This window comes from Elephas maximus, chromosome 22 (genome assembly GCF_024166365.1).
Source record: "Elephas maximus indicus isolate mEleMax1 chromosome 22, mEleMax1 primary haplotype, whole genome shotgun sequence".
NCBI classification, from domain to species: Eukaryota; Metazoa; Chordata; class Mammalia; order Proboscidea; family Elephantidae; genus Elephas; species Elephas maximus.
This window is the reverse complement of record NC_064840.1, coordinates 19,124,978-19,148,657: the sequence shown is the minus strand read 5'-3', so window position 1 is coordinate 19,148,657 and position 23,680 is coordinate 19,124,978. Positions and strand designations below refer to the sequence as shown.

At 53.4% G+C, this 23,680-nt stretch overlaps 1 protein-coding gene across 1 annotated transcript; it reads left to right on the top strand.

Moving 5' to 3' along the window:
- Nucleotides 1-622: 622 nt before the first annotated feature.
- On the top strand, nucleotides 623-7,783 carry TMEM119 (transmembrane protein 119). Its single transcript, XM_049866559.1, has 2 exons — nucleotides 623-742; nucleotides 5,575-7,783. Exons 1-2 carry the CDS (start codon nucleotides 727-729, stop codon nucleotides 6,429-6,431), a joined length of 873 nt encoding a protein of 290 aa, XP_049722516.1. The 5' UTR covers nucleotides 623-726; the 3' UTR covers nucleotides 6,432-7,783.
- The last annotated feature ends 15,897 nt before the right edge of the window (nucleotides 7,784-23,680 follow it).

Below are 23,680 nucleotides of genomic sequence, written 5' to 3'. Positions count from 1 at the left end.
CCATGCCCACAAATGGGGAAACTGAGGCCTGGAGAAGGGAAGGGCCCGACCAGGTACGGAGCAGTTGCCAGAGCTCTGCTCCCTGCCTGGGGCCTGGGCCCTTCCTCAGGCCTCCTCTCCTGCTCTCCCTTAAACACACTGGCTCCCACACTGCACCCCTGAGCCTTGGAAATCCTGAGTCACAGCTGGAACCAAGGGCCTGGAATTTTCCTTCTTGCTTCCAGGAGGCTCTGAACCTCCCGGACCTGGGGAGGGGGGCCTTTGGAGTAGGGGTGGGTGAGGGGCAGGACCCCAGGCTCAGCCAGGGGTTTGCTGTTCTGGGGCAGCTGTGCTGCAGGACAGCCCTGTCTGTCTGTCTGTCTGCCCCAGCCTGCCCTGGGGACCCAGGGCCAGAGATGAAGTACTGCATCTGTTGTTCCCTGGAGGGGGGCATGGAGGGGGCTCCTGTGTGAGCGAGGGTGAGCTCCAGGGTGGGATTGAGTACGGCCCTGCCCCCTCCCTATGTCCCCACCCCAAACTCTCTTAATGAAATCAAGCTGGCCCAGGCAGCAGGCAGGGGTGGGAGGAGGGAGCAGGGGGCGGGGGGAGGGAGGAGGGCTGGGAGGAGGGAGGAGGGCCGGGAGGAGGGAGGCGGCAGGCGCCAGCCCAGAGCAGCAGCCGCTGGGCACCGACAACTCTGCAGGGCCGGGCGCCCCAGCTTGCTCCACCTGCGGGAGCCCCCAGCCTATGCGCGGAGGAGCTGGTAAGTCCCAGTCCCAGGTCTGCTGGGGCCTAGGGCCCCCTATCCTGAGAGCTTGGGGTGTCTAGGAGTTTAGAGACTAGGAGTAGTGTGAGCGAGCGCTTCCAGGGGCCTCTCTAAGTAGGTGTGAGTTATGCATGTGGGTAAGATGCTCTGTAAGTGTGTTGCGTGTATGTGTGTGTGTCCATGGGTCCTGCGTGTGTTGTGTGTGACGCGGTTGCTGCCTTGGTGTCGTGGCTGTGTTGTTCTCTGAAAGTGTGCGTGGTATTGCCCCGTCGATGGTCTGAGCTGCGTGTCAGCCGGTTGTGTACACGCACGGCTCACTGAGAGTCAGTGCTTGCGTGTCCATGTGTATTTCTGTGCATCCGTGCTGGCCGGCTGTGTGAGCTCTCCAGTGTCTGGGTGTTGTAGCTCAGTCCGTGCGCCTGTGTGTGTGTGTCTGCTATTGTATGTCTCTGCTGTGTGTGCGTGTGTGTTGAGAGACAAGTCGGCATGCATGTGTGTTTGTATATTGTGCGTCCATTTTGCTGCTGTGTGTGTATCTGTGCGTATGCGGAAGGTGAGGGTCTGAGCTCTCAGGAGTGCCCCTACCCTACCCCGCCCCCTCTGAGGGGCCCAGGTCCATGTCCTTAGCTGGCCCCAGCATAGTGGGGCAATGGCCCAGCCAGAGTCCCCCCCATCCCGAAAAGCCACTAATTGAAGCCAGGTTCTTGTGGGCCGCCCCTCCCCCTCTGGCCACCAGCCCTGCGGATGGGGGTGGGGCAGCAACTCTGGCCCCTCAGCCTTAGGTTTAGGGGCAGTCAGAATCAGAATCAACTTGACAGCAGCACGTTAGGTCTTAGGGGTGCATCTGCATTCATCTGCATATTCATGACCACAACCATGAGTGGAACTATCATCTACTATCACCTACGTGTACCAGGCACTGTCATTTCTTCTCCTAACTATACACCCAGGGAGGTGGCTCTTATCCCCGTTCTACAGATGAGGAAACTGAGGCTCAGAGAGGCAGTGGGACCAGTCCCAGGACAAGTGCTGGGAAGTGACCGCCTGACTCCTGGATGCCTGAACTACTGTCTCTTTTCAGGACTCTGGCTGGTGGCCCCTACTTGCTGTGCCACTCTGAGCAGGTCATTCTGTCTCTGGGCCTGAGTTCTTTCTTGAGTAAAATGAGTTTCTGGATCCCTGGAAAAAATTAGGACCTAGGAGGCGGGGCCAACACTGGAGGAATGGGGGGCATCTTCTCCCAGAATGAGGTAAGAGCACCTGGTAGGAAGGTCCTAGTCCAGAATGATCATTCCAGAGCTGTCTGGGCTAGTTCTTCCTTTCTATAGGGGGAAACTGAGGCCCAGAGAGGGCCAGGGTTGTCAGCCACTCAGCTGTCTCCTGGCTGGCCCGTCTGCCTCAGGAGGGGCTCTATCCCCGCTCCCCCTTTGCCTCCACCTTTCCCAGAGAGCCAGGAAGGGGTACAGGGCCTTCAGCATCTTGTGAAGTTTTAAAGAGCCAGTGATAATTTGTGTGAGCTTGGGGAGTGGGGCTGGCTTCCTTTATCCTCCTCCCCAAGCCCAAGGCTTCAGGGCCTGTGTGTGTGTGTGGTATGTGTGTGGTGTTATGTGTGTGTGGTGTGGTGTGTGTTAGTGTGTGTATGATATGGTGTATATATGTGTGTGTGTGGTGTGTGTGTGTCTGTGAGTGTGTGTGTGTAGTGTTTTGTGTGTGTAGCATGGTACGTGTATGTGTGTGAATGTCTGTGTATGGTATATGAGTGTGTGATGTGTGTATGGTATTTGTGAGTGTGTGTGTGTGTGTGAGAGTGTATGTTTCTGGATTCCTCAGTGACCAGAGCTGAGGAGCTTCCCCTCCATGGGATGAGGGTAACAATGAGCCAATGTCCCCACAGGGTGAGGCTCAGGGTGGGAGAAGTTGGCTGGTTCCTAAGCTCTGCAGGGGCTGGAATTCTTCGGTGAGAGCTATCCTGCACCAGGCACTTCCTGAACTTCACCTCATCTGGTCCTAAGGGCTCTGTGAGACAGGACCTGTGGTCATATACCCCTACCCTGCCATCCCAATTTACAGAAGGGAAAAGCAAGTCCAGAGGGTCAGGCTACCGAGCTAGAACGGGAGGGGCCGGGATTCAATCCAGGCCCCACCACCGACTTCCCAGCTGGCATTCTGTGATCTTGCCTTGCTGGCACTGCCCATGGGGAACTTCACAATTTGTCCCACCGGAGGAAAGCATCCTGGGTCATCGCTGGCTTCCTTGGTGAGAAAGTTCAGCTGCTGCTGTTCACTGTCTCTCCTGGCCTTGATCTGAGGGGAAGGGACCGGGGGTGACAGGCAGGACAAAGCTCAAAGTTGTCTGGAGGAAACTTTGCTGACAAGCACCAGAGAGAGGCGGGCTGGAGGCTCCTGAGATTTGTGGAGGACCTCAAACCCCTGCTCCAGCTGACAAGTGATGTCAACCTCATCCCTGGGCCAGCCCTGGCCACCACTAGAATGTGAGTGTGTGTGGTGTGTGTGTGTGTATTATGAGTATAGTGTGTGTGTGGTATGCGTGCATGTGGTGTGTCATGTCTGTGTGGGTGACGGTATATGGTGTGTGAGTATGTGAGTGTATGTACGTGCGGTGTGTTTGTGTGTGTGGTGTATTCGAGTGAGTGTGAGTGTCCAGTCTCCTGGACTCTTGGAATCAGAGAAAAGCTGAAATCCCTGCTCTGCCATTTATTGTCTGTGTCCTTAGGCAAGTCACTTCCGTTTCTGCACCTCCATTTCTTCATCCGTCAAGTGGAGGCAATAAGAATGCCCATCTCAGGGCTTCATAGGACTGAATTCACAGAAAAGTGCTTAGCTGAATCATCCACGAGGAAAGCACGTAATGACCAAATCCATTGCCATCAAGTCGATTCCGACTCATAGCAACCCTGTAGGACAGAGTAGAACTGCCCCTAGGGTTTCCAAGGAGCAGCTGGGGGATTGATTCGAACTGCTGACCTCTTCCTCAGCAGCCATAGCTTTTAACCACTGTGCCACCAGGACTTCACATAATGACCAAACCAAAAAAAGCAAACCCACTGCCAACAACTTGATTCCGACTTATAGCGACCCTACAGGACAGAGTGGAATGCCCCACAGGGTTTCCAAGGAGCACCTGGAGGATTTGAACTGCCGACCTTTTGATTAAGCAGCTCTTAACCACTACACCACCAGGGTTTCCTCACATAGTGACCAGCGTGGTTAAAATGAGCCCCTATTTGAGCACTTTTGCCTCTTTTTGTGTCCTGGGTTTCTTTCTTGCCATCTTTTCGAGAAAACCATAAAGGCCTTTGGAGCTACTTTGTCTAAATTTACTTCAGTAGAATTAATTTCAATCTGTGACACTTAATTGGTAGGCCTCAGGTCACTTGGAAAAAGCCACTAGATGGCCGAGCCTTGTTCCTACCTCGGCTCACCCGGAAGGTCGGTTCTGCCACCCCCAGTTTACAGGACAGGACCCTAGGCAGGGGAGATGTGACCTGCAGTGGGGGTGTGGGGAGCCCCGGCTCTGCCTCCAGCCCAGGACTTTGCTGTGTGCCCCTTGGGCCTGCTCCTTGCCTTCTCTGGGCCTGTCTCCCCATCTGCCGAGAAGGCTTTAGACAAGGCATCTAGCTCCTGGCCACCAGCTGCAAAGGGCCTGGGGCCTCCACTGCCCTGGAGAGGGGTTCCCAGCGGGTAGCTTGGCTACCCCTGATTTTGCTGGGAGAGTTAGTGTTTTAGAAAACCAGGCTCCCCATAAACCTGGGCCATGAGGGACTTATTAATCAGCTAGGCTGTCTGGCCCAGATGGGGTCTGGGGGTTCACGCAGGGAGCAGCCTAGGGGGTAGCTGGCAGGCGGGCTCATCTGGTTCCCATCTAGTGATGCCGGCAGGGAGAGGGGTCAGGAGGCTTCAGCTTTGTCTTTGCGCCTCAAAGGGGCCAGTGTCCCCCCAGCCTCCAGGCCCTCTGCTTGGAGCCTCTGGAAGCTTCTAACCCTATAAATCTCCTGGGTAAGGAGAGAGAGCCAGGAGACCTTTAGCATCTGAGCTGCCCAGATGTGGCAGCATGGAGCCACAGGAGTCCCCCAGTGCATGCAGACGAGGCCCTGAGGGGAATGAGACCACAGAGGGGCTGGGGGCTGCCTGGGAGGGCTCCCCAGAGGAGGGTGCCGCTCAGCTCCTCCAGTCACTCACTCAGTTTCTCTTCTACTCAGCCACTTCTGTCATTTCTCCCTGCATGCCTGGGTCCTCTTCCTTGGCAAGCCATTTAACCCCTCTTTGCCTCACTTTCCTCATCTGGAAAATGGGGATAATAACAGTACCTCGCCCACTGGGAGAGGATCTAATGAGAAAGTCCATGTAAGAAACTTAAAATGGTGCTTGACACGTGGTAGTCAATAAATAACCAACAAGTTGCCGTCAAATTCTGACTCTTGGTGACCCCATGTGTGTCACAGTAGAGCTGTGCTCCATAGAGTTTTCAGTGGCTGATTTTTTGGAAATAAATTGCCAGGACTTTCTTCCAAGGCACCTCTGGGTAGACTCAAACACTCAACCTTTCAGTTAGTAGCCGAGCGTGTTAACCTTTTGCACCATTCAGGGGCTCCAACCTATAAAAAAAAGTTAGTTATTATTATTAATTCAGCCCATCAGTCCAGAAACATTGATTGAGCACCTACTGTATACCAGATGTGGTATAAGACCTGGAGAAGGGAAGTGTTCAACATTCCCTGCTCCTTCTCGGGGCCCAGTGCACCTTGTTTCTGAGTCCTGGGACTCTGGCGTCCCCCCCTTGACTGCTCTCCCGCCTCGTGCCTCCACAGGCCCTGGAGACAGCATGGCTCCTGCAGTGGCCCCCACCCTCATCTATCTGCTGCTGTTCCTGAGGGCTGTGCCCGCGGCGGCCCACTCCATGCCCCGACAGGCCACCTTCCTGGAGGACACAGGTGGTAGCGGGGAGGCCGAGGGCTCGTCAGCCTCCTCCCCGAGCCTTGCACCACCCCGGACGCCAGCCCTCAGCCCCACGTCGGTGGGGCCCCAGCCCACGGAGCTGGCTGGCCCCCCACCACCCACCAACTTCCTAGACGGGATCGTGGACTTCTTCCGCCGGTACGTGATGCTCATCGCCGTGGTGGGCTCGCTGGTGTTCCTGCTCATGTTTATCGTCTGTGCCGCGCTCATCACCCGCCAGAAGCACAAGGCCTCGGCCTACTACCCCTCATCCTTCCCCAAGAAGAAGTACGTGGACCAGAGTGACCGGGCCGGGGGCCCCAGGGCCTTCAGCGAGGTCCCCGACCGGGCTCCCGATGACCGGCCCGAGGAGGCCCTGGACTCCTCCCAGCAGCTGCAGGCCGACATCCTCGCTGCCACCCAGAACCTCAAGTCTCCCGCCAAGGCCGCCCCGGGCGGTGGGGACGGAGCCAAGATGGTGGAGTACAAGTCAGAGGAGGAGAAGAAGGGCAGCCAGGAGGTGGATGAGGAGGCCCAGGGATGCGCTGTCCCAGCGGAGAGCCCTGAGGTGCAGGAGGAGCCCTGCTCAGCAGGGGCCCAGGGGCCTCTGGCAGCTGGTGAGGGCCCAGGGGAGCCAGATGCAGCGTCTTCGTTAGCCCAGGAAGCTGGGGGCCCCACTGGTCCCCTTGAAAGCCCCTGTGCTTGCAGCAGTATCACCCCCAGCGTCTAACAGCCTCCCCCCGGGCTGTTGGCCCTGACTGTTGGCCCCTGAGTGGTCACTTCCTTGGGCATGACAAAGCCCTGATGGCTCCCAGATACCCCCTCTTTGGCCATCCCCCCTGCAAACCCCAGAGCTTTCTGATCTTACAGCTGGCAGAGGGGCTATTCGCCGCCAACCCCAGGAGTCTCCCCAAGTTCCAGAAACATGTGCCTCTGCAGCTCCAAGGGGCTGAGTCCCCAAACACTACTTCTCCGGGGAGATGGGCATTGAACTGTTGGAGTCATGATACAATGGCCCACGGAATCAGCCACGTCAATTGGGAAACAGAAGTCCCAGGTCCAACAGTGCAACATCGCCCCTCTTCCATCAAAGTAGAAGAGAGAAACAGAATAACTAGGCACTTGGGAAGAGGTTGAAGGGGAGACCCTCAAGTCTCCAGGTTGGTCAAGCTCAAGGCAGTCTGGGATGAAGCAATATTCCGGACTGTGCAGTTTCTATTCTTCGTGTTCCCCTCGCAACCCCAAATATTTTGGTGTCGCTCTGCCTCTGTCCAGAGCTACCACAGCAGAAGTGGTCCTGACTGATCTGGGACCTTCTACCAGGGTCCTTATACACGTGATGACAGGCCCAAGATGAGCACTTCCCAAACTTGGTTGCTTGAGGTACCCCAGTGCAGGGTGGGGAAAGGCTTTCAAATGAGTGGAGGAACCACTGCCTCTCTCCCCAGCCCCTCGGGCTCCCCAGGGCTCTGACAAGTCCTGCGTTCAGGGCCCCTATTGAATTTGGGTTCGCTTAGCCTTTTCCCAAACTCGTTTTGACCATGGAGGATTTTTTTCTTTTTTTTTTTTAAACAGAAACAGAGGAAAATCCTGCAGAACTTACTTTCGAAAATATTGCCATCATTTTTCCCAAATCCCCCAGTTTCTTGTTGGTCCAGGGATGTGGGGACCTGCTTGCTGCCCAAGCAACCTCTGCCCAGGGGTGAATTGGGGTGAATGAATTGGACCCTTCCTTTCAGATCCTCAAAGCAGCTTAGAAGCTGGGGGAGCCGTGTGAGGGGGCCCCCACTCCAGGGAAGCCTGAGGAGATAGGGGAGGGGCTCCAATGCCCAGCCTGGATCAGGGTACTCTGGCCCCCTGCCCTTTGCTCTCACACATGGTCTGTCAGCATAGTCCACAGCAGTCTTAGTCCTCGACAGGGAGCCTGAGCTCTGACCTGACTTGGGGAGGCCTGGGGGGCTCCCCCGATCCCGCCGTCCGGAGCATTCTCTGCACAGCCCTTGGGGGCTAAGATGTAGCGAACCAGGACAATAAAGCTCTATTCTGGCCTGCATCTCTCTGCTTTTCTGATGGACGAAAGGGTCTGCTGGGGAAGGGGGGGTCCCCTGGGCTGTTCCATGGAAGTGGGTCAGACACACCAGCCAGACCCTAGAGCTGAATGGGCAGATTGGAGTGGGAAATGGTGGAAGAACATATGCCCCTGCTAGGAATGAGGGCAGGAGCATGAGCCCCCATACCTGAGAACTAGCTCTGGACTTGTGGATGCTATGTGGCCCTGGCCAAGTTCTTCTCATCCTCTCTACTTGTGATAGGCTCTCTACTTATTGGCTGTGTGGCCTTGGGGGAGTCACCACCCGTCTCTGTTTCCTGCTGCAGGATGAGCAGCGGAGTGGCTCCCAGGCTGGGCTGCAGGGTGTTTGGGGATGGGAATGGGTCTCCTCCCCTGCCCCACCCCTGGACTCACTTATGCAGTGGTCAATGCCGAGATCACTGCACCTTTGGCGGGATGCTCGGGGCTGGCGGCAGCCCTGGTCCTCTGCCTTTGTCTGTCTCCTCACCCGTCAGGCTCCTCCTTGCCTTTGATGGCAAGTTCTTGCAGCGACTTCTCCCCTCCTCCCTGGGCCCCTGGAGCCGCCAGCTGGGATCCAGATGTGGCTAGGGCTGGGAGCATGTGAGGAATTCCTGGGGCGATGGGGGCAGGGTGGCCGTCCCCCTGCAGCCCCTTGCCTCCACCAACCCCACATCCGTCCTTCCGGAGGGGGCCGGGTTTGGGTTTCACAACACACAATGGCCTCTGTCTGGCTCAGTGGGGAAGGGCCCTCCCTGTTTCCACTCAGCCGGGCCGCTGCCCAAGAACATCAGGAGAGTAGATCCCTGGATGCCGTGTGGCCCTGGCCAAGTCGCTCAACCTCTCTGGGTGTGACAGGTTCTCTGCTTGTTCTTGAGCTCCTAGGAGGTTCCAGGTGCTGCGTTGTGGCTGAGAAGTGCATTAAGCTTCCCCATGAGAGGTAAAACAAACCAACCAACAAACAAAAACCCTGGAAGACAGAAGGTGTTTTCAGGTGGGAGAGCCTTGGGGAACCGGCAGGAGTGAGTTTCCCCTTAAGCTTCCTGGTCAAGGGCCAACTCGTGGAGACCCCATGTGTGTCAAAGTAGAAATGTGCTCCACAGGGTTTGCAATGGCTGCTTTTCGGAAGTAGATCGCCAGGCCTTTCTTCCACGTCACCTCTGCGTGGACTCGAACCTCCAACCTTTCAGTTAGCAGCCGAACGCTTAACTGTTGGTACCACCTGACTCGACAGCAACTGATTTTGTCAGTGGCCTCCCACTAATGTTCAGCTGGACCCCCCCAGAACACATGGAATGCGTCGCCTTAGCCAGAGCCTGTGTCCCCCAGGACTGGCTAGGAAGGGAGCAGAGGATTAAGGAGGTGGCCTGAGCCCCACAGGGAGTCAACCTCTCCTTACCTGTGAGCTTTCGCACCTGCTGTTCCCTCTGAGTATGACACCTTTCCCACTTTTCATTCTTTAGTTTCTAGTCTAGATGTTCCCTCCTCCTGGGCGCCTTCCCTGATAGCCCCAGCTTCTCCTTCCCAGTCTCTGGGCCAGTCACTGATCCACCATAATACTAGCTCCCACTGAAGGAGCTCATGTTATGTGCCAGGGGCCCCTCGGTGGCACGAGCTGTTAAGCACTCAGCTGTTAACCAAAAGATTGGCAGTTGGAACCCACCCAGAGGCACCTTGGAAGAAAGTCCTGGCAATCTGCTTCCAAAAGGTCACAGCTATTAAAAACCCAATGGAACACAGTTCTGCTCTGAAACGTGGGGTCGCCATGAGTCAGAATCGATTTGATGGCAACTGGTTTGGTTTTTTGTTGTTATGTGCCACGCACTGTTCTAAGCAACTGACTTCATTAACTCGCAGAGCCTCACAGTCCTACGAGGTGGGCACTGTTATGATCCCCTAGTCACAGATAAGGAAACTGAGGCCCAGAGAGGGGACATCAATTGCCTGGGTCACACAGCCAGGATTCCAACCCAGTGGTGTGACCTCAGAGTTTGAGCTCTCCTCCTCTGTCCTCTATGGCTTCTTTGATGAATGAATGAGTGAACGAACAAATCAATGAATCAATAAATGAAGCCCTGAGGGAGGAGACAGCAGGGCTCCACTCCCACTTGGAGCCCCTCCAATCTTTCCCCCCTCTGCAAGGGAGTTACCCAGAAGGGGCATTTTATGGGCACACGCCTGGGCTGGCTCCATGGAAAGAGGGAACCAATTTAGGGAGCTGATGTTTGGGGCATGTGTGGGCGGGAGTGGGCAAGGAAGGAGGATTGGGATTGGGGGTGGGAGGCGAGAGTTCCACTGTTCTCAGGGGCCCGGGAGTCTGCCAGGGCCTGAACAGGCCCCCACTGTCCCAGGCTTGTAAAAATGTGCAGCTGCCTCGGCCTGGGCGTCTGTCCCGGGGCCAGGCCTGCTGTCACTATAAAGGGGGAAGGGGAGGGTGCACGAAACCACCCGAGACATGAGCCCCCCCTAGATGTGGGCTCAGTGTCGGAGTGGGGGGTTCTGGGATAAGCGTTGGGATGGGGGTGCTGGAGAGCAGTAGGTGGGCAGCCAGGCCCCTCCCTGGCCCTTGCCCTGCTGAATCAATCCCAGGGGGTGGGCATTCACTGGCCAGCACTTGTCACATCCAGGGAGAGAACATGTGGGGGCAGGACTAATACCCCTTGGGCACCACTTTGCAGTGGGCACACCCTCTTTAACCCCTTGTGGTGGTCAGGATGGTTAGGCCCCCGGGTCAGCCTGCCTGGCTTCAATTCTACTTTTCCCCTTTTCCAGCTATGTGGCCCTGAGCAAGCCTCCTCCCCTCCCCAGGCCCCTGAGTCTCCAGGTGTGAGTGGGGGCTTCACCTTGCACATTGGGAGCCCCTGGAAGCTTTAAAAAAATGCTGACTCCTGGGGTCCCCTGCCCCAGACCTATTACATCAGAATCTCTGTGGGTGGGGCTGACCATTTGTAACTGCTAAGATGCCAAATACTGAGGGAAGGGTGTGGGGGTCATAGCCCCCCACTGGCCCCCCAGCCTGGTGCCAGGCCCACAGTGGGTGCTCCATTTGTATGTGGAGGGACATAGGTGTCACACACCATAGCCACACACCTGCAGAGAGAGGATATTATTACTCCTATCTTCTTGTTGCTGGGTGCCATCCAGTGGATCCAGACTCATAGCGACCCCATGTGACAGAGTAGAACTGCCTCATACAGTTTTCTAGGCTGTAATCTTTATGGGAGCAGCTTGCCAGGTCTTTCTCCCATGGAGCCGCTAGGTGGGTTTGAACCACCAAACTTTTGGTTAGCAGCTGAGCTCTTAGCCATTGTGCCACCAGGGCTCCTTACTCCTGTCTTACAGTTAAGGAAACTGAGGTTCAGAGGTGACTTGCCCGAGGTCACACAGCCAGACACAGCTGAGATTTGAATCCAGGTCTCTCTGGCTCCTCAGCCCAAGCTCTTTGGTGTGGAGTTTCACACCTTATTTTGGGACATGTCTGTAGCCCAAAGCCAAGCCCCTCCCCTGATGGCTGGAAGGGACATGGGCTTTGTGTCCATGGTGGTTCATCATTTGTCCCACTTCCTGGTCAGGCCTCTGTTGGTTCTCCTTCATAGAGTCTTGGAGCTATTGGGTCTTCCCTGATTGGGATGAATTAACCCTCTGGGTTCTGAGGTGGCCCAGGAGCAAGAAGCAGGTCATGTTGTTAATCGCTATGGGTGACCTTATATATAACGGAATGAAACCCTGTCCTCTGCCATCTTCGTGATTGTTGGTATGTTTGAGTCCATTGTTGGGGCCATTGTATCAATTCATCTCTTTGAGGGTCTCCCTCGTTTTCACTCATCCTCTACGTCCTTTGCTAGGGAGCGATTGGTCTTTCCTGTGATGTCTCTGAAGCCTCGTGACTTGAGGGATCTCCTGCAGTGCAGAGGGTATCCGCGCTCTCTTACAGCCCTTGGCTAATTCTGACCCACATCAGAATTTGAGAACCCCTGGCCGAGGCCAGCCTCTCATTTTATACTTGGGCATCTGAGGATCAGGCCAGCCGGGATCCGGCCAGCACTGGGCCTGGAAGCTGGGCTCTGGTGGGCAGCCTTGCGCAGCGCCCAGCTCGGTTCTGCCTCACCCCTGGCCCTTCATCTGGTTTGGGGGAAGGACTGGGCCTGTCTACAGCAGGACAGGAATTTGCCCTTTTCCTGGGAGGTTTTAATTTCAGGATTCCTTAGGCTTCTCAGAAATAGCTGGAGGGATTTGGCGCTGGCTCCGGGGCCAGGGAAGTTCCCCTGCAGCTGCCTCCCGTCGCCTAGGCGGGTCCAGGGTTTATGGCGGCAGCTGCAAAGTATAAAATACCCCTGCGCATAAATCTGTTCTTGCCTGGGTCACTGACGCCAGAGGCTTCTGCAGTGCCAGTGTGGGCATCCCACTGTCCGCTGGGGTCCTGTAGGGACATTGTGGGGTGCCCTAGGAGGCTGGAGTGTCCAGGCCTGGGGCAACCACCTGGAGCCTCTCTACTGGGGTTTGGGGAGCTGGACTCGGCTAGAGAGTCTGGAAGGGGAAGAAGAAGGATGGGATTGCACAGGGGCTGAGGACGGGGGAGAGCAATGGATGGGAGGGGTAGTGGGGTGTGGAAATAAGGAACCAGGAGACCCAGTTGGGACCCTCCCATCTGTGTAACTTTGGGCAAGTGGCCTCACCTCTCTGAGCCTTCCTCACCTGTAAAGCTGGGACCACCTCCCTTGCCCTGGCTCCCCCTCCGACCAGAATGTTGTGAGGCTAACGGATATGGATACACTTTACAAACGTGCAGGGCAGCGGGTTAGGGTTGTTGGCTTCAGATGGCCCAGGCTGTGTGACCTTGAGTAAGTCACTTAACCTCTCTGGGCCTGAGTTTCCTCATCTTTGAAATGAGAATAATGGTGGAATCTGTGATAGGGGCTAGGGGGTGCAAACGGTTAATGTTCTGGGCTGCTAACCTAAAGGCTGGAAGTTCGAGTCCACCCAGCGGTGCCTTGGAAGAAAGGCCTGGTGACCACTGAAAACTCTATGGAGCACAGTTCTCCTCTGACACACACAGAGTTGCCATGAGTCAGAATAGACTGGATGGCAACTGGTACTGGTACCTCAGAGGGTCGGTGGGAGTTAAGCTCCTTCACTTCAAGTGCTCAGAACAGGGCCCTGGAAGAATGTGAGCTGTTGTTAGCTATAAACTGTGAAGTGCTGTGCCCACAAAGGAGAAAAGGGGAACTTCCATTTCTAAACATTCTGGCTGTTCTGAGAATTTCCTCTTCTTTCTTGGTCTAGTTTAGAAAGTTTGGAATCGTAGGGTCAGTGACTTTTCGATACATGAGTCTTCAGAATCTTAACGTCTTCTCTTGGGTGGCAGGATAGAGGGCACCAGAGGTGTGGGTGAAACCAGCCAGCAGCCAGGGAAGTCCCGGGAACTCCAGGGAGGGGGTGACAGATGCGGCCAGAGAAGAGGCAGGCCCACGTGCCCTTTGGGAGGTGAAAAGTCCCCCAACCCAAGTGCCCCTATGCTGGGGTTTGGTGCCTGGTGGGGGCCAGGGGTCAGAATGCAGCTGCTCCCTGTCTCCCTCTGGGGTGCAGTGACCCCAGCCAGGGCTTAGACATTGTCCGGGGTGAGTGTGGCTGGAGACGTGGCTGGCGACATGGATGGGGAGCCTGGAGTTTGGAGCCCCTTGGGGGCAGGCGCCAGCACCAGGGTTATTTCTAGGGAGGCTGGAGGGATGGGGGAACCCCGCTGGATGAGTTGCCAGGTGACCTCTGCCCTCCCCTCTCTGAGCTTCTGTTGGATCTCCATCTGTAAAACCAACCAAATACTTATTAGGACCGACTCTGGGTGGAAACACTGCCAGGCACAGTGAGGAAGGGGCACCAGGTATCTGAGTCCTGAGACACGTGGGTTTGAATCCCAGCATTCAGATTCCACATGAGCCCGTGGTCCGAATGAGGAAATGCTCTTGGAGTGCTTGGCACAGGGTGCGTCCTGAGAAATGGCTCGTTCTAATGGTAGGTCTGATTCCCCCTAGGAGAATCCTCCCACCCTGCCGGTCAGAGCCCAGCGCAGGGCTGGGTACCCAGCAGGTGCCCAATGAATGCTGAGAAGGGAGGGCTCAGTACCTGGAAACATTGGTCCCTCAAATGGGGGAGTGAGGGGAAGGATGGTGTTGGGGCATTAGAAGTCTCCTCTGGGCCCACCCTGGGAGAGGTGGTGAGATAAAGGGCTCTGGGCATCTCCCTCAGCCCATGAATCTCCTGTTTCTGCCCTGCTTTTGTGTTTAAACCCCACCAGTAGGCCCCATTTCCATCTTTCCTGAGCACCTGGTGTATATTAGACATGGCGCTAAGCACTTTGTAGACATTACCCAAAACCTGTTGCCATCAAGTCTATTCCGACTCACAGCGACCCTATAGGACAGAGTAGAATCGCTCCCGTAGCGTTTCCAAGGAGTGGCCGGTGGATTCAAACTGCTGACCTTTTGATTAGGAGTTGAATGCTTAACCACTGCACCACCAGGGGCTCCTTGTAAACACTGGGGCCTCACAAAGCCTAGGGAGGCACTGTTACTATCCACCTCGTGCAGAGAAAGACACGGAAGTTCAGAGAGATGAAGTGACTTGCCCAAGGTCACACAGCCGGAAAGTGCCTGAGCTGGGTGGGCTTTTGACCTCCTAGGGCCATTAGGGGCGACACTGGTGGTTCAGTGGTAGAATACTTGCCTTCCGTGCGGAAGACCCGGGTTCGATTGTGAGCCAAAGCACCTCGTATGCAACCACTACCCATCTGTCAGTGGGAGCTGGCGTGTTGCGTGTTGCTATGATGCTGAACAGTTTTCGGTGGAGCTTCCAGAGTAAGAGAGACTGTGAAGAAAGGTCTGGTAATCTACTTCCAAAAATCAGTCAGTGAAAACCCCATGGATCACAATGGTCCACTCCACAACCGAGTATGGGGATGGCGCAGGACCGGGCAGTGTTTCTTTGTGCTGTACGTGGGGACTCCATGAGTCAGGGCCAGACTCAACGGCAGCTAACAACAAGTGCTGTCAGACCGTGTAGCCAGAGCTCTAACCCCTGTTCCACACTGCCTGCAACCTTATTCATGAATGAATGAATGAATGAGTGAATACATACAGGATATCAGGGGCCAGGGTGCCCTGGGAAGGGGGTCAAGGCCAATGAGTCCAAACTTTTCGTGGCCCCTGTGGCCCAGTGGGCAGCAGTGGGTGTCTTCACACCCCTGCATGCTGCCTCCCTCGTTGTCTGCCAGTGAAAAGACAGCAAGGAGGGCCCTGAGCACAGTCAATTGGTGGGTCAGCCTCTTCCTGTTTAGACCAGGACACCACCTGCTCTGACCCGGGAGGGGAACTCACACCAGCGGACTTGTAGCCTCCCACCCCCTTGTACACTGATCCACAGGGAGCTGCTCACCTCCATTTTAGAGGGGCCTAGTTTTTTAGTGGCTACTAACCAAAAGGTCGGCAGTTTGAATCCACCAGCTGCTCCTTAGAAACCCTATGGGGCAGCTCTAGGCACTCCTATAGGGTCGTTAAAGAGTTTGAATCAATTCGACAGCAAAGGGTTTGGGTTTTTTTTGGTTTAGAGTGAGCAGAAGTAACCTGCCCAAGGTCACATGGTCAGTGAACAACCAAGCCAAGTCTACTGGACTCCAGTGCCCTCGCTCCTGCCCAAGGTGCTGCCTAGGGAGATGCAGGGTGCCCACAGAGTCTGGTGTCCAGGCCCATACCATGGGACTCTCTGGAGACATGAATGTGGAGGCCGGGTCCCCAGGCGGACACTGGCCCTGGGTCAGGAGCACCAGAGAGGAGGTCTGGTTCTGTCCTCTCCATGGCTGTGCCACTCGGGGCAAGTTATTTGCCTTCTCTGGGCCTCAGCTGCCCTTCCAACACAGAGAAGGAGGCTTGCTCTCGATTTCAGCCAGCTGGTGGGCCCAAAACTGTGTGTGCCTGTGAGGCGTGAAAAGTTAGCACCTGGGGAAAAGGGCTGCAGGTTGCCGCTAACCCTGGAATAAAAAGAACTTCTCAGTTATCAGGTCTTGGGGGGATCTGGCCCCTTCAATCCATCCCAGAAGGTCTCTGGTTGGCACCAACGGTTTGCGCTTGGCTGCTCAACTAGGTTGGCAGTCCGAACCCACCCAGCAGTACCATGAAAGATAGGCCTGGTGATCTGCTTCTGTTAAGATTATTGCCAAGAAAGCCCTATGGAGCAGTTCTACTCTCTAACAGCTGGGGTCGCCATGAGTCAGAATCAATCTGACAGCAACTAACAATAATCCATCCCAGAGCGATCAAACCAAAAAACAACCTCATTGTCACCGAGTCACATTTTCTCCCGCAGAGCAGCTGGCAGGGGTTCGAACTGCTGAACTTCTGGTTAGGAGCCGAGCACTTAACCACTGTACCACCAGGGCTTCTTAGAGTGACCAAAAATCAGAAAACCAAACCTGCTGCTGTCAAGTCAATTTTTACTCAAAGTGACCCTACAGGACAGAGTAGAACTGTCCCATAGGGTTTCCAAAGTACGGCCGGTGGATTCGAACTGCTGACATTTTGGTTAGTAGCTGAACGCTTAATTACCAGGGCTCCTGGATGATCAAGTTCCTCTAGTCTAGAGGAACCTCCCCAGCCTCTGTGGTGGTCTCTCCAGCATCCAGCAACCCACCCACTGTCAGGAAGTACTGCCTTCAGTCTAACCGAAGCTGAACACGCTGCACCCAAAGGCCGAGTTCCTCCGGGTCTGGCCGGCAGCAGAGTTCTGGCTGGAAGGACAGGCCCAGCCATCAGAGTGCCAGTGAGAAATACCCTTAAATTCTTCCCATGGCCTCTCCTAAGATAAGAACATTCTGTCTTTGCCCAGATCTGATTCCTCTCATTGTTCCTTTTTTTTTTCCTCCTCAACTTCCCATTCTCCCACTCCCCTGGCCATGGTTACCACTAATAAACTTTGGTTTCTATGCATTTGCCTGTTCTGGGTATTTCACGTAAGTGGGATCACACAATACTTGTCCTTTTGTGATGGACTTACTTCACACGGTATAATGGTTTTTTTAAAAATACTGTGCTTTAGGTGAAAGTTTACATAGTGAATTAGGTTCTCATTTAACAATTTTTATACAGCTTGTTCCATGACACTGGTTATGTTTTCCACAACGTGTCAACATTCTCATTATTTCCATTCTGTTTGTTCTGTTTCCGTTAATCTAGCTTCCCTGCCCCTCCTTAGTGTCTTATCGTTGTTGTAGGGTAAATGTTGATCATTTGGTCTCATGTGGTTGATTATTTAAGGGAGCACAGTATTTATGGGTGACACTGTTTATTTTATAAGCCAATCTATTATTTAGATGAAAGGTGACCATCGGGAGTGGCTTCAGTTCCAAGATTAAAGGGTATCTTTAAGGTGATAGTCTTGGGGTTCCCCTAGTCTCTATTGGTCCAGTACTCATTGCCATCAAGTTGATTCTGATTTATAGCAACCCTACAAGACAAAGTAGAAGCATCTCATAGAGTTTCCAAGGAATAGCTGGTAGATTCGAACTGCTGACCTTTTGGTTAGCAGCCAAGCTCTTAACCACTGCGCTAGCAGGGCCCCATGGGTCCAGTAAGTCCGGCCTTAGGAATCTGAGCTTTGTTCTACATGTTTTTTCCCTCTCTATCTAGGACCTTCTATTTGTCCCCAGTTGGAATGGTTAGTAGCAGTAGCCAGACACCATCTAGTTCTGGTCTCAGGCTAGATGAAGCCATGGTTCACGTGGGCTATTAGTCCTGTAGACTAGTTTCTTCTTTAAGTCTTTGGTTTCCTTCATCCTCTTGTTCCAGACGAGCAGAGGCCAATAGTTGTATCTTAGACGGCTGTTCTCAAGACCTCAGTCGCTACTCACCAAACTAAGACGTAGGACATTATCTTTATGAGCTATATTATGCCAGTTGACCGAGTTGTCCCACAAGACGATGGTCCCAAGCCTTCAAACCCAGTAATCCAATCCTGGGAGGTGTTTGGTTATGTCTAGGAAGTATCTATAAGTGTGCCCCCTGTGTGGTTTATATATATATATATATATATATATGAATGTATATGCAATGTACATAAACACGTACATACATATGCCTGTATACTCACGAATACTCACATGTTTTCTTATACATACATATGCATACGTGTCTACCTGTGTATACCTGTGTAACCACACACATACTTTTTCAGTTGTTATTGTCGTCGCAAAATTAGATGTTTCAGCATTTACCAAAATTGTCCCTTATTCTGATGTACTTCTTAGTGTCTTCATTTATCTGGGACAAGTTATGCAGACTTCACCCATATTGGGTATCGCCTTTCCCATCACCAAAAATAAGTGTCTACTGTCTAGAGAGTGATTCCCCTCCCTCCTGGTAGCCATCAAAGAAGAATGCTTTCTGTGTGTTTATCTTTTCTTGCCTTTTATAAAAGTGAGACCATACAATATTTGTCCTTGTGTGATTGACTTATTTTACTCAGCGTAATGTTTTCGAGGTTCATCCATGCTGTGGCATGAATCAGGGCTTCACTTCTCTTTATGTCTGAGCAATGGTCTATTGGATGGATAGACCACATTTTGTTTATCCAGTCCACTGATGATGGACGTTTGGGTTCTTTCCACTTTTTGGCTATTGTGAACGCTACCGCAATGAACGCTGGTGTACAAGTATCCCAGTCCATGCGTTCAATCGCTTTGGGTGTACTCCTAGGAGTGGAATTGCTGGGTCACGTGGTACTTCTATGTTTAACTCTGGGGAGCCACCAGCTGTTTTCCACAGTGGCTGCACCATTTTTACCATCCCACCAGCAGTGATGGTTCCAGTGTCTCAAGCCCGGAATGTCTCTCTCTCTTCCTTAAATGGAGACCCCATACGAGGCCCAGGCCCAAGGAGCTGGCCAGGAGAGCAGGGTGAGGCATCTGAACAGAAACACTCTAGGCGAGCTGGCTCAGCTCTTTCTGCCCACTGACTTCTGCTGCTGTTTCCTGTACTAATCCTACAAGGGAAACAGCCCCCCTCCCCCAGTTGTTCCAGACATAGTCGGAGACATTCTGAGGTCGGGTTAGCATGCTGGTGGCAGACGGGGAGGGATCTGGAAGCTTCACGTTCCTCTTTGGGACCCTGGGGGGAGGCTGGGAGGGTGTGTGGTGAGGCAGGAATTTTTCTTGCGGGGGAGATGGCTTGGGGTGTGGGGAAAAGGCCTGGTTGCTAGGCAGAATTGGCTAAGATGAATCACGTCCTGGCGTGAGCTGGTTCTTGGCTGAAGTGAGAAGTCCTCCAAGTTTGTGGAATCATTTTTGTTTGAGCTGGATGGGAAAATGGATTCATCAGGTCCAATCATCTTGCACTGCAGACAGAAAAACTGCAAATGCAGGGAGAAAGGCTTTCCCAGGGAGTTAGGACGGGTCTCGTGACGCCAAGCTTTGTCCACAGTCCTCATTGTGGGCGAGCGGTTGTTGAAAGAACGAGCCTTTAAGGAGCGTTTCCTGCGTGCAGGTCCTGTCCTAGGCAGGCAGCACTGGTCTAATGGTGAGCCCTCAGACATACTCCCTGCCTGGACAAAGAAATTCATAGGGATGAATGCCGTGCAGAAAATAACAGCATGATGCAATAGTGACCAGAAGTGTGGTTCTGCCTTAGCCAGGACAGTCAGGAGGGCTGTCTGGGGAGGGGAGTTTCTGAGTGGTGCGAACAGTTAATACCCTTGACTGCTAACTGAAAAGTTGGACGTTCGAGTCCATCCAGAGGCACTTAGGAAGAAAGGCCTGGCAATCTTCAAAAAAAAACAACCATTGAAAACCCTATGGAGTGCAGTTCTACTCTGACACACATGGGGGTGCCATGAGTCAGAGCTGACTCAATGGCTACTGATTTTTTTGTGTTTTGGTCATCTGGGGAGGTGACATGGAGGTGAGACTTGAATGTGGAGCCAGCTGTGCGAAGCTCTGGGGACGAGGGCTCCAGGTGAGGGAACAGCAGTGGCAAAGGCCCTGGGGTGGGAATGAGCTTGGTGGGTTTGTGGGTCAGCAGCAAGGCCGGTATGATCGAGTGGCCTGAATGAGGGGGAGAGGTGGGCAGAGCGAAGGGCAGGGGCCGTGGTGGCCAGAGAGGGAGTCGTTGCGTGGCATTAAAGGGGAGGTATACCCTCTCCTACCTCCTCCCCCAGCCCCATGCAACCTGGTAAGGGCCTGTCCTATGGATGAACCAGCACTTAGGAAGCACCTACTGTGTGCCTGGCCGTGGTAGACACCTTACCCCTGCAATCTCACTGAATCCTCCCAAAAGCCCCTCCTAGGCTGTCCATAAGAGGAGGACAGTGAGAGGCCAGGCTCGCCCATGGCCACATGATCCAGGCGTCCCGACCCGCGTGCTCCCTGAGGCCCTCTGCTCCATTAGCCTGGCCAGAAAAGGACGTGTCCACAGGAGCAGATTGTCCGCTTGTTCAGCTCTTTAGAAAACAGAGTGGGAAAGGTCGAGAGGAGACTCAGTTCCCGGCAGCCACCCAAGCAGCCTTTGCCAGGAGAGCAGGGCAGGCTGTCCTGAGTCTTTGGGGTTGGGGTGGCTGAGCACCCACTCCAAATGGGATGCTTCCCAGGGGCCCTACTGTTGTGGGAAAGTGAGCAACATTCTGGGGCTGGAGGGCAAATGGAACAGTGTGAGAAGCTCCCACAAGGCTCATTTGCCCCCACATAGTAAACCCAACAGATGCCTGGAATTCCACCATTAACATTTTTTTCATTGGTGGTAAGCACTGCCATCCATCCATCCATCCGCTCATCCACCCACCCACCCATCCATCCATCCATCCATCTATCCATCCACCCACCCACCCACCCATCCACCCACCCACCCATCCACCCACCCACCATTCCATCTATCCACCCACCCACCCATCCATCCACCCACCCACCCATCCACCCATCCATCCATCCACCCACCCACCATTCCATCTATCCACCCACCCACCCATCCATCCACCCACCCACCATTCCATCTATCCATCCATCTGTGCATCCATCCACCCACCCACCATTCCATCTATCCATCCATCTGCCCATCCATCCACCCACCCATCCAGCTATCTGTCATGGATTGAACTGTGTCCCCAAAAACTATGTGTATCAATTTGGTTAGACCACGATTCCCGGTATTGTGTGATTGTCCACCATTTTATCATCTGATGCGATCTTCCTATATGTCCTAAATCCTATCCCTATGATGTTGGTGAGATGGGATTAGTGGCAGTTATGTTAATGAAGCAGGACTCAAACTATAAGATTGGATTGTGTCTTGAGCAATCTTTTGAGAGAGAAGCTAGCAAGAGACAGGGGGACCTCATGCCACCTAGAAAGCAGTGCTGGTAACAAAGCACGTCCTTAGGGCCTGGGGCTCCTGCTTGGAGAAGCTCCTAGTCCAGAGTACGGTTGATGACAAGGACCTTCCTCCAGAGCTGACAGAGAGAGAAAGCCTTTCCCTGGAGTCACCCTGAGTTTGGACTTCTAGTCTACTAGGCGTGAGAGAATAAACTCTTTGTTGAAGCCATCTACTTGTATTTCTGTTACAGTAGCAGTAGACAACTTAGACATCATCCATCCCTCCTCTAGGTAAGTACTGACAGAGTTTGTACTAAGTGCCAAGTACTGTACCAGATGTTGGGTTCCAGATAAGGGAAGGACCACTGTATACGGAATACTGTGCTGCTGTTAATAAGAATGAGCCAGGCCTACATGAACTGATATGGAATGGCCTCCAGAAATAGGATTAGAGGAGAATAATAAGGGGCAGAAGTGTATGTGGTGTGCTACCATTTGTGTAAGACAGGAAAAACAGGAGGGCTGGCTTATTTAAGCCCAGGTCTACTTGGATATGCCTAGAAAATTTCTGGAAAGATACCAGGAAACTGGTACCGAAGATTGCCTCTGAAGACTGGCGAGGAAACACGTATCACTCTCTTCTGGTGCAAGTTGTTTGAATTTTTTTTCTTTCTTTCTGTTTTACAGTGTGCATCTACTATCTGTTTAAAAACATTTTTTTTTTAATAAGAAAAAAAAGTATAGAAAGGCAAGAAAGCAACAAATTGCAGTATGGGTGGTGTGTCCATGATGGGGAAGGTACAAGGAACTGTGGGAGTGAGTGAGGACAAGGGCACCTGACTCAGCCTGGGCCAATCAGGGAAGGCTTCCCAGAGGAGGTGATGCTTGTAATTCTGTGTTAGTTATCTAGTGCTGCTATAACAGAAATACCACAAGTGGAGGGCTTTAACAAAAAGAAATTTCTTCTCTCACAGTAAAGTAGGCTTAACAGGGCGTCGGCTCCAGGGGAAGGCTTTCTCTCTGTTGGCTCTGGAATAAGGTCTTTGTCCTCAATCTTCCCCTGGTCGAGGAGCTTCTCAGGTGCAGGGACCCCACGTGGGTCAGGGAAGGCTCCCCAGAGGGGGTGATGCTTGCCAGCGAGCCTCCCAGGCTGAGTGGGGATTAAGGTGAGAAGGAAGGTGAAGGCATTCCTGGCGGGAGGAACAGCACGAGCAAAGGCCTGAGGGCAAGGCTCAGCGTGGCTGCAGCAGACAGACAGATGTTAGCAGGAAGCTTGCAATTCATTCTGTGGGCACTGGGGAGCCATGGACAGGTTTAGAAGACCCCTCTGGCAGAGCAGTGAGGCTGGAGGCAGGAAGACCAACGAGGAGGCCAGGTGAGAGAGGATGGAGGCCTGGACTAAGGCTGAGGAAGATGGGCAGAGAGGGAGGGAAGGATTAAAAGTTCTCTAGGGCAGCAATCTGAGGATCCATTACAATGATTTCAGCGAATAGCCTTGCAAAGTGCACAGCGGTTCTCACCCGTGGGTGCACCTCAGAAACTCCTGGGGAACTTTAAATAAATAGCAGTGCCCTGGCCCTACTCCCAATCGATTTCATTGGCATCAGGACTTAATTCGGCTCCCAGTGACTCTGACATACCCACGGTGAGAACCACGGTGCAGGACAGTGAGTTGGCCAATGAATGAGTTTGACTCGGCCCATGTTGGTTCAAGATCCCTGGTGGCACAAATGGTTTGTGCACAACTACTAAAGGTTGGTGCTCTGAACCCACCCTGCAGCACTGCGGAAAGAAGCCTGGCAATCTGCTTCCTGAAGATTACAGCCAAGAATATCCTATGGAGCGGTTGTACTCTGTAACACATGGGGATTGCCTTGACGGCAATGGGTATGGTGGTTTTTGGTTGGTGTTGGTTCACCTTCTTCAGGTGAATGCTTCAGGTATAGGTGAGCTGCTGATATGGGGTGGGAACGCTTTGCTTTTGCTAGAAGAAATCGAGGCAGGAAAAAAACAAGGGGTCTGAGGTCACCCAGACCAGCCAGGAAGGCTTGAGAAAGTCAGGTGGCCTCTTGAATCAGTTTCCTTGTTCAAAATGATGTCTACCTGGAAGGGTTGTTATGAGAATTAATGGGATTATTAACGTAAAGGGCCTGGCACATAAGTGCTCAATAGGCCGTTTTAATGTATATGCTGAGACTTCTGAAGGGAGAGCTGATTTAGAGATATGTTAAGGCCCACCAAGGAGCCCTGGTGGCACAGTAGCTAAAGCACTTGGCTGCTAACCAAAAGGTCGTCGGTTCAAAACCACCAGCTGCTCTGCAGGAGAAAGATGCGGCAGTCTGCCTGTGTAAAGATTACAGCCTAGGAAACCCTATGGGGCAGACTACTCTGTCCTATAGGGTCACTACGAGTTGGAATCCACTCTGGAGCAACGGGGTTTGGTTTTGGTTTAAGACTCATCTGGGGACTGCAAAAAAAAATCCCAAGACTGGAGCTCCCCAAAGGCTACCTGGCGCCCTCGTGTGGCTGAAACTATATTTGTCTGGGAATAGTGGTGCCTTCGATGCAA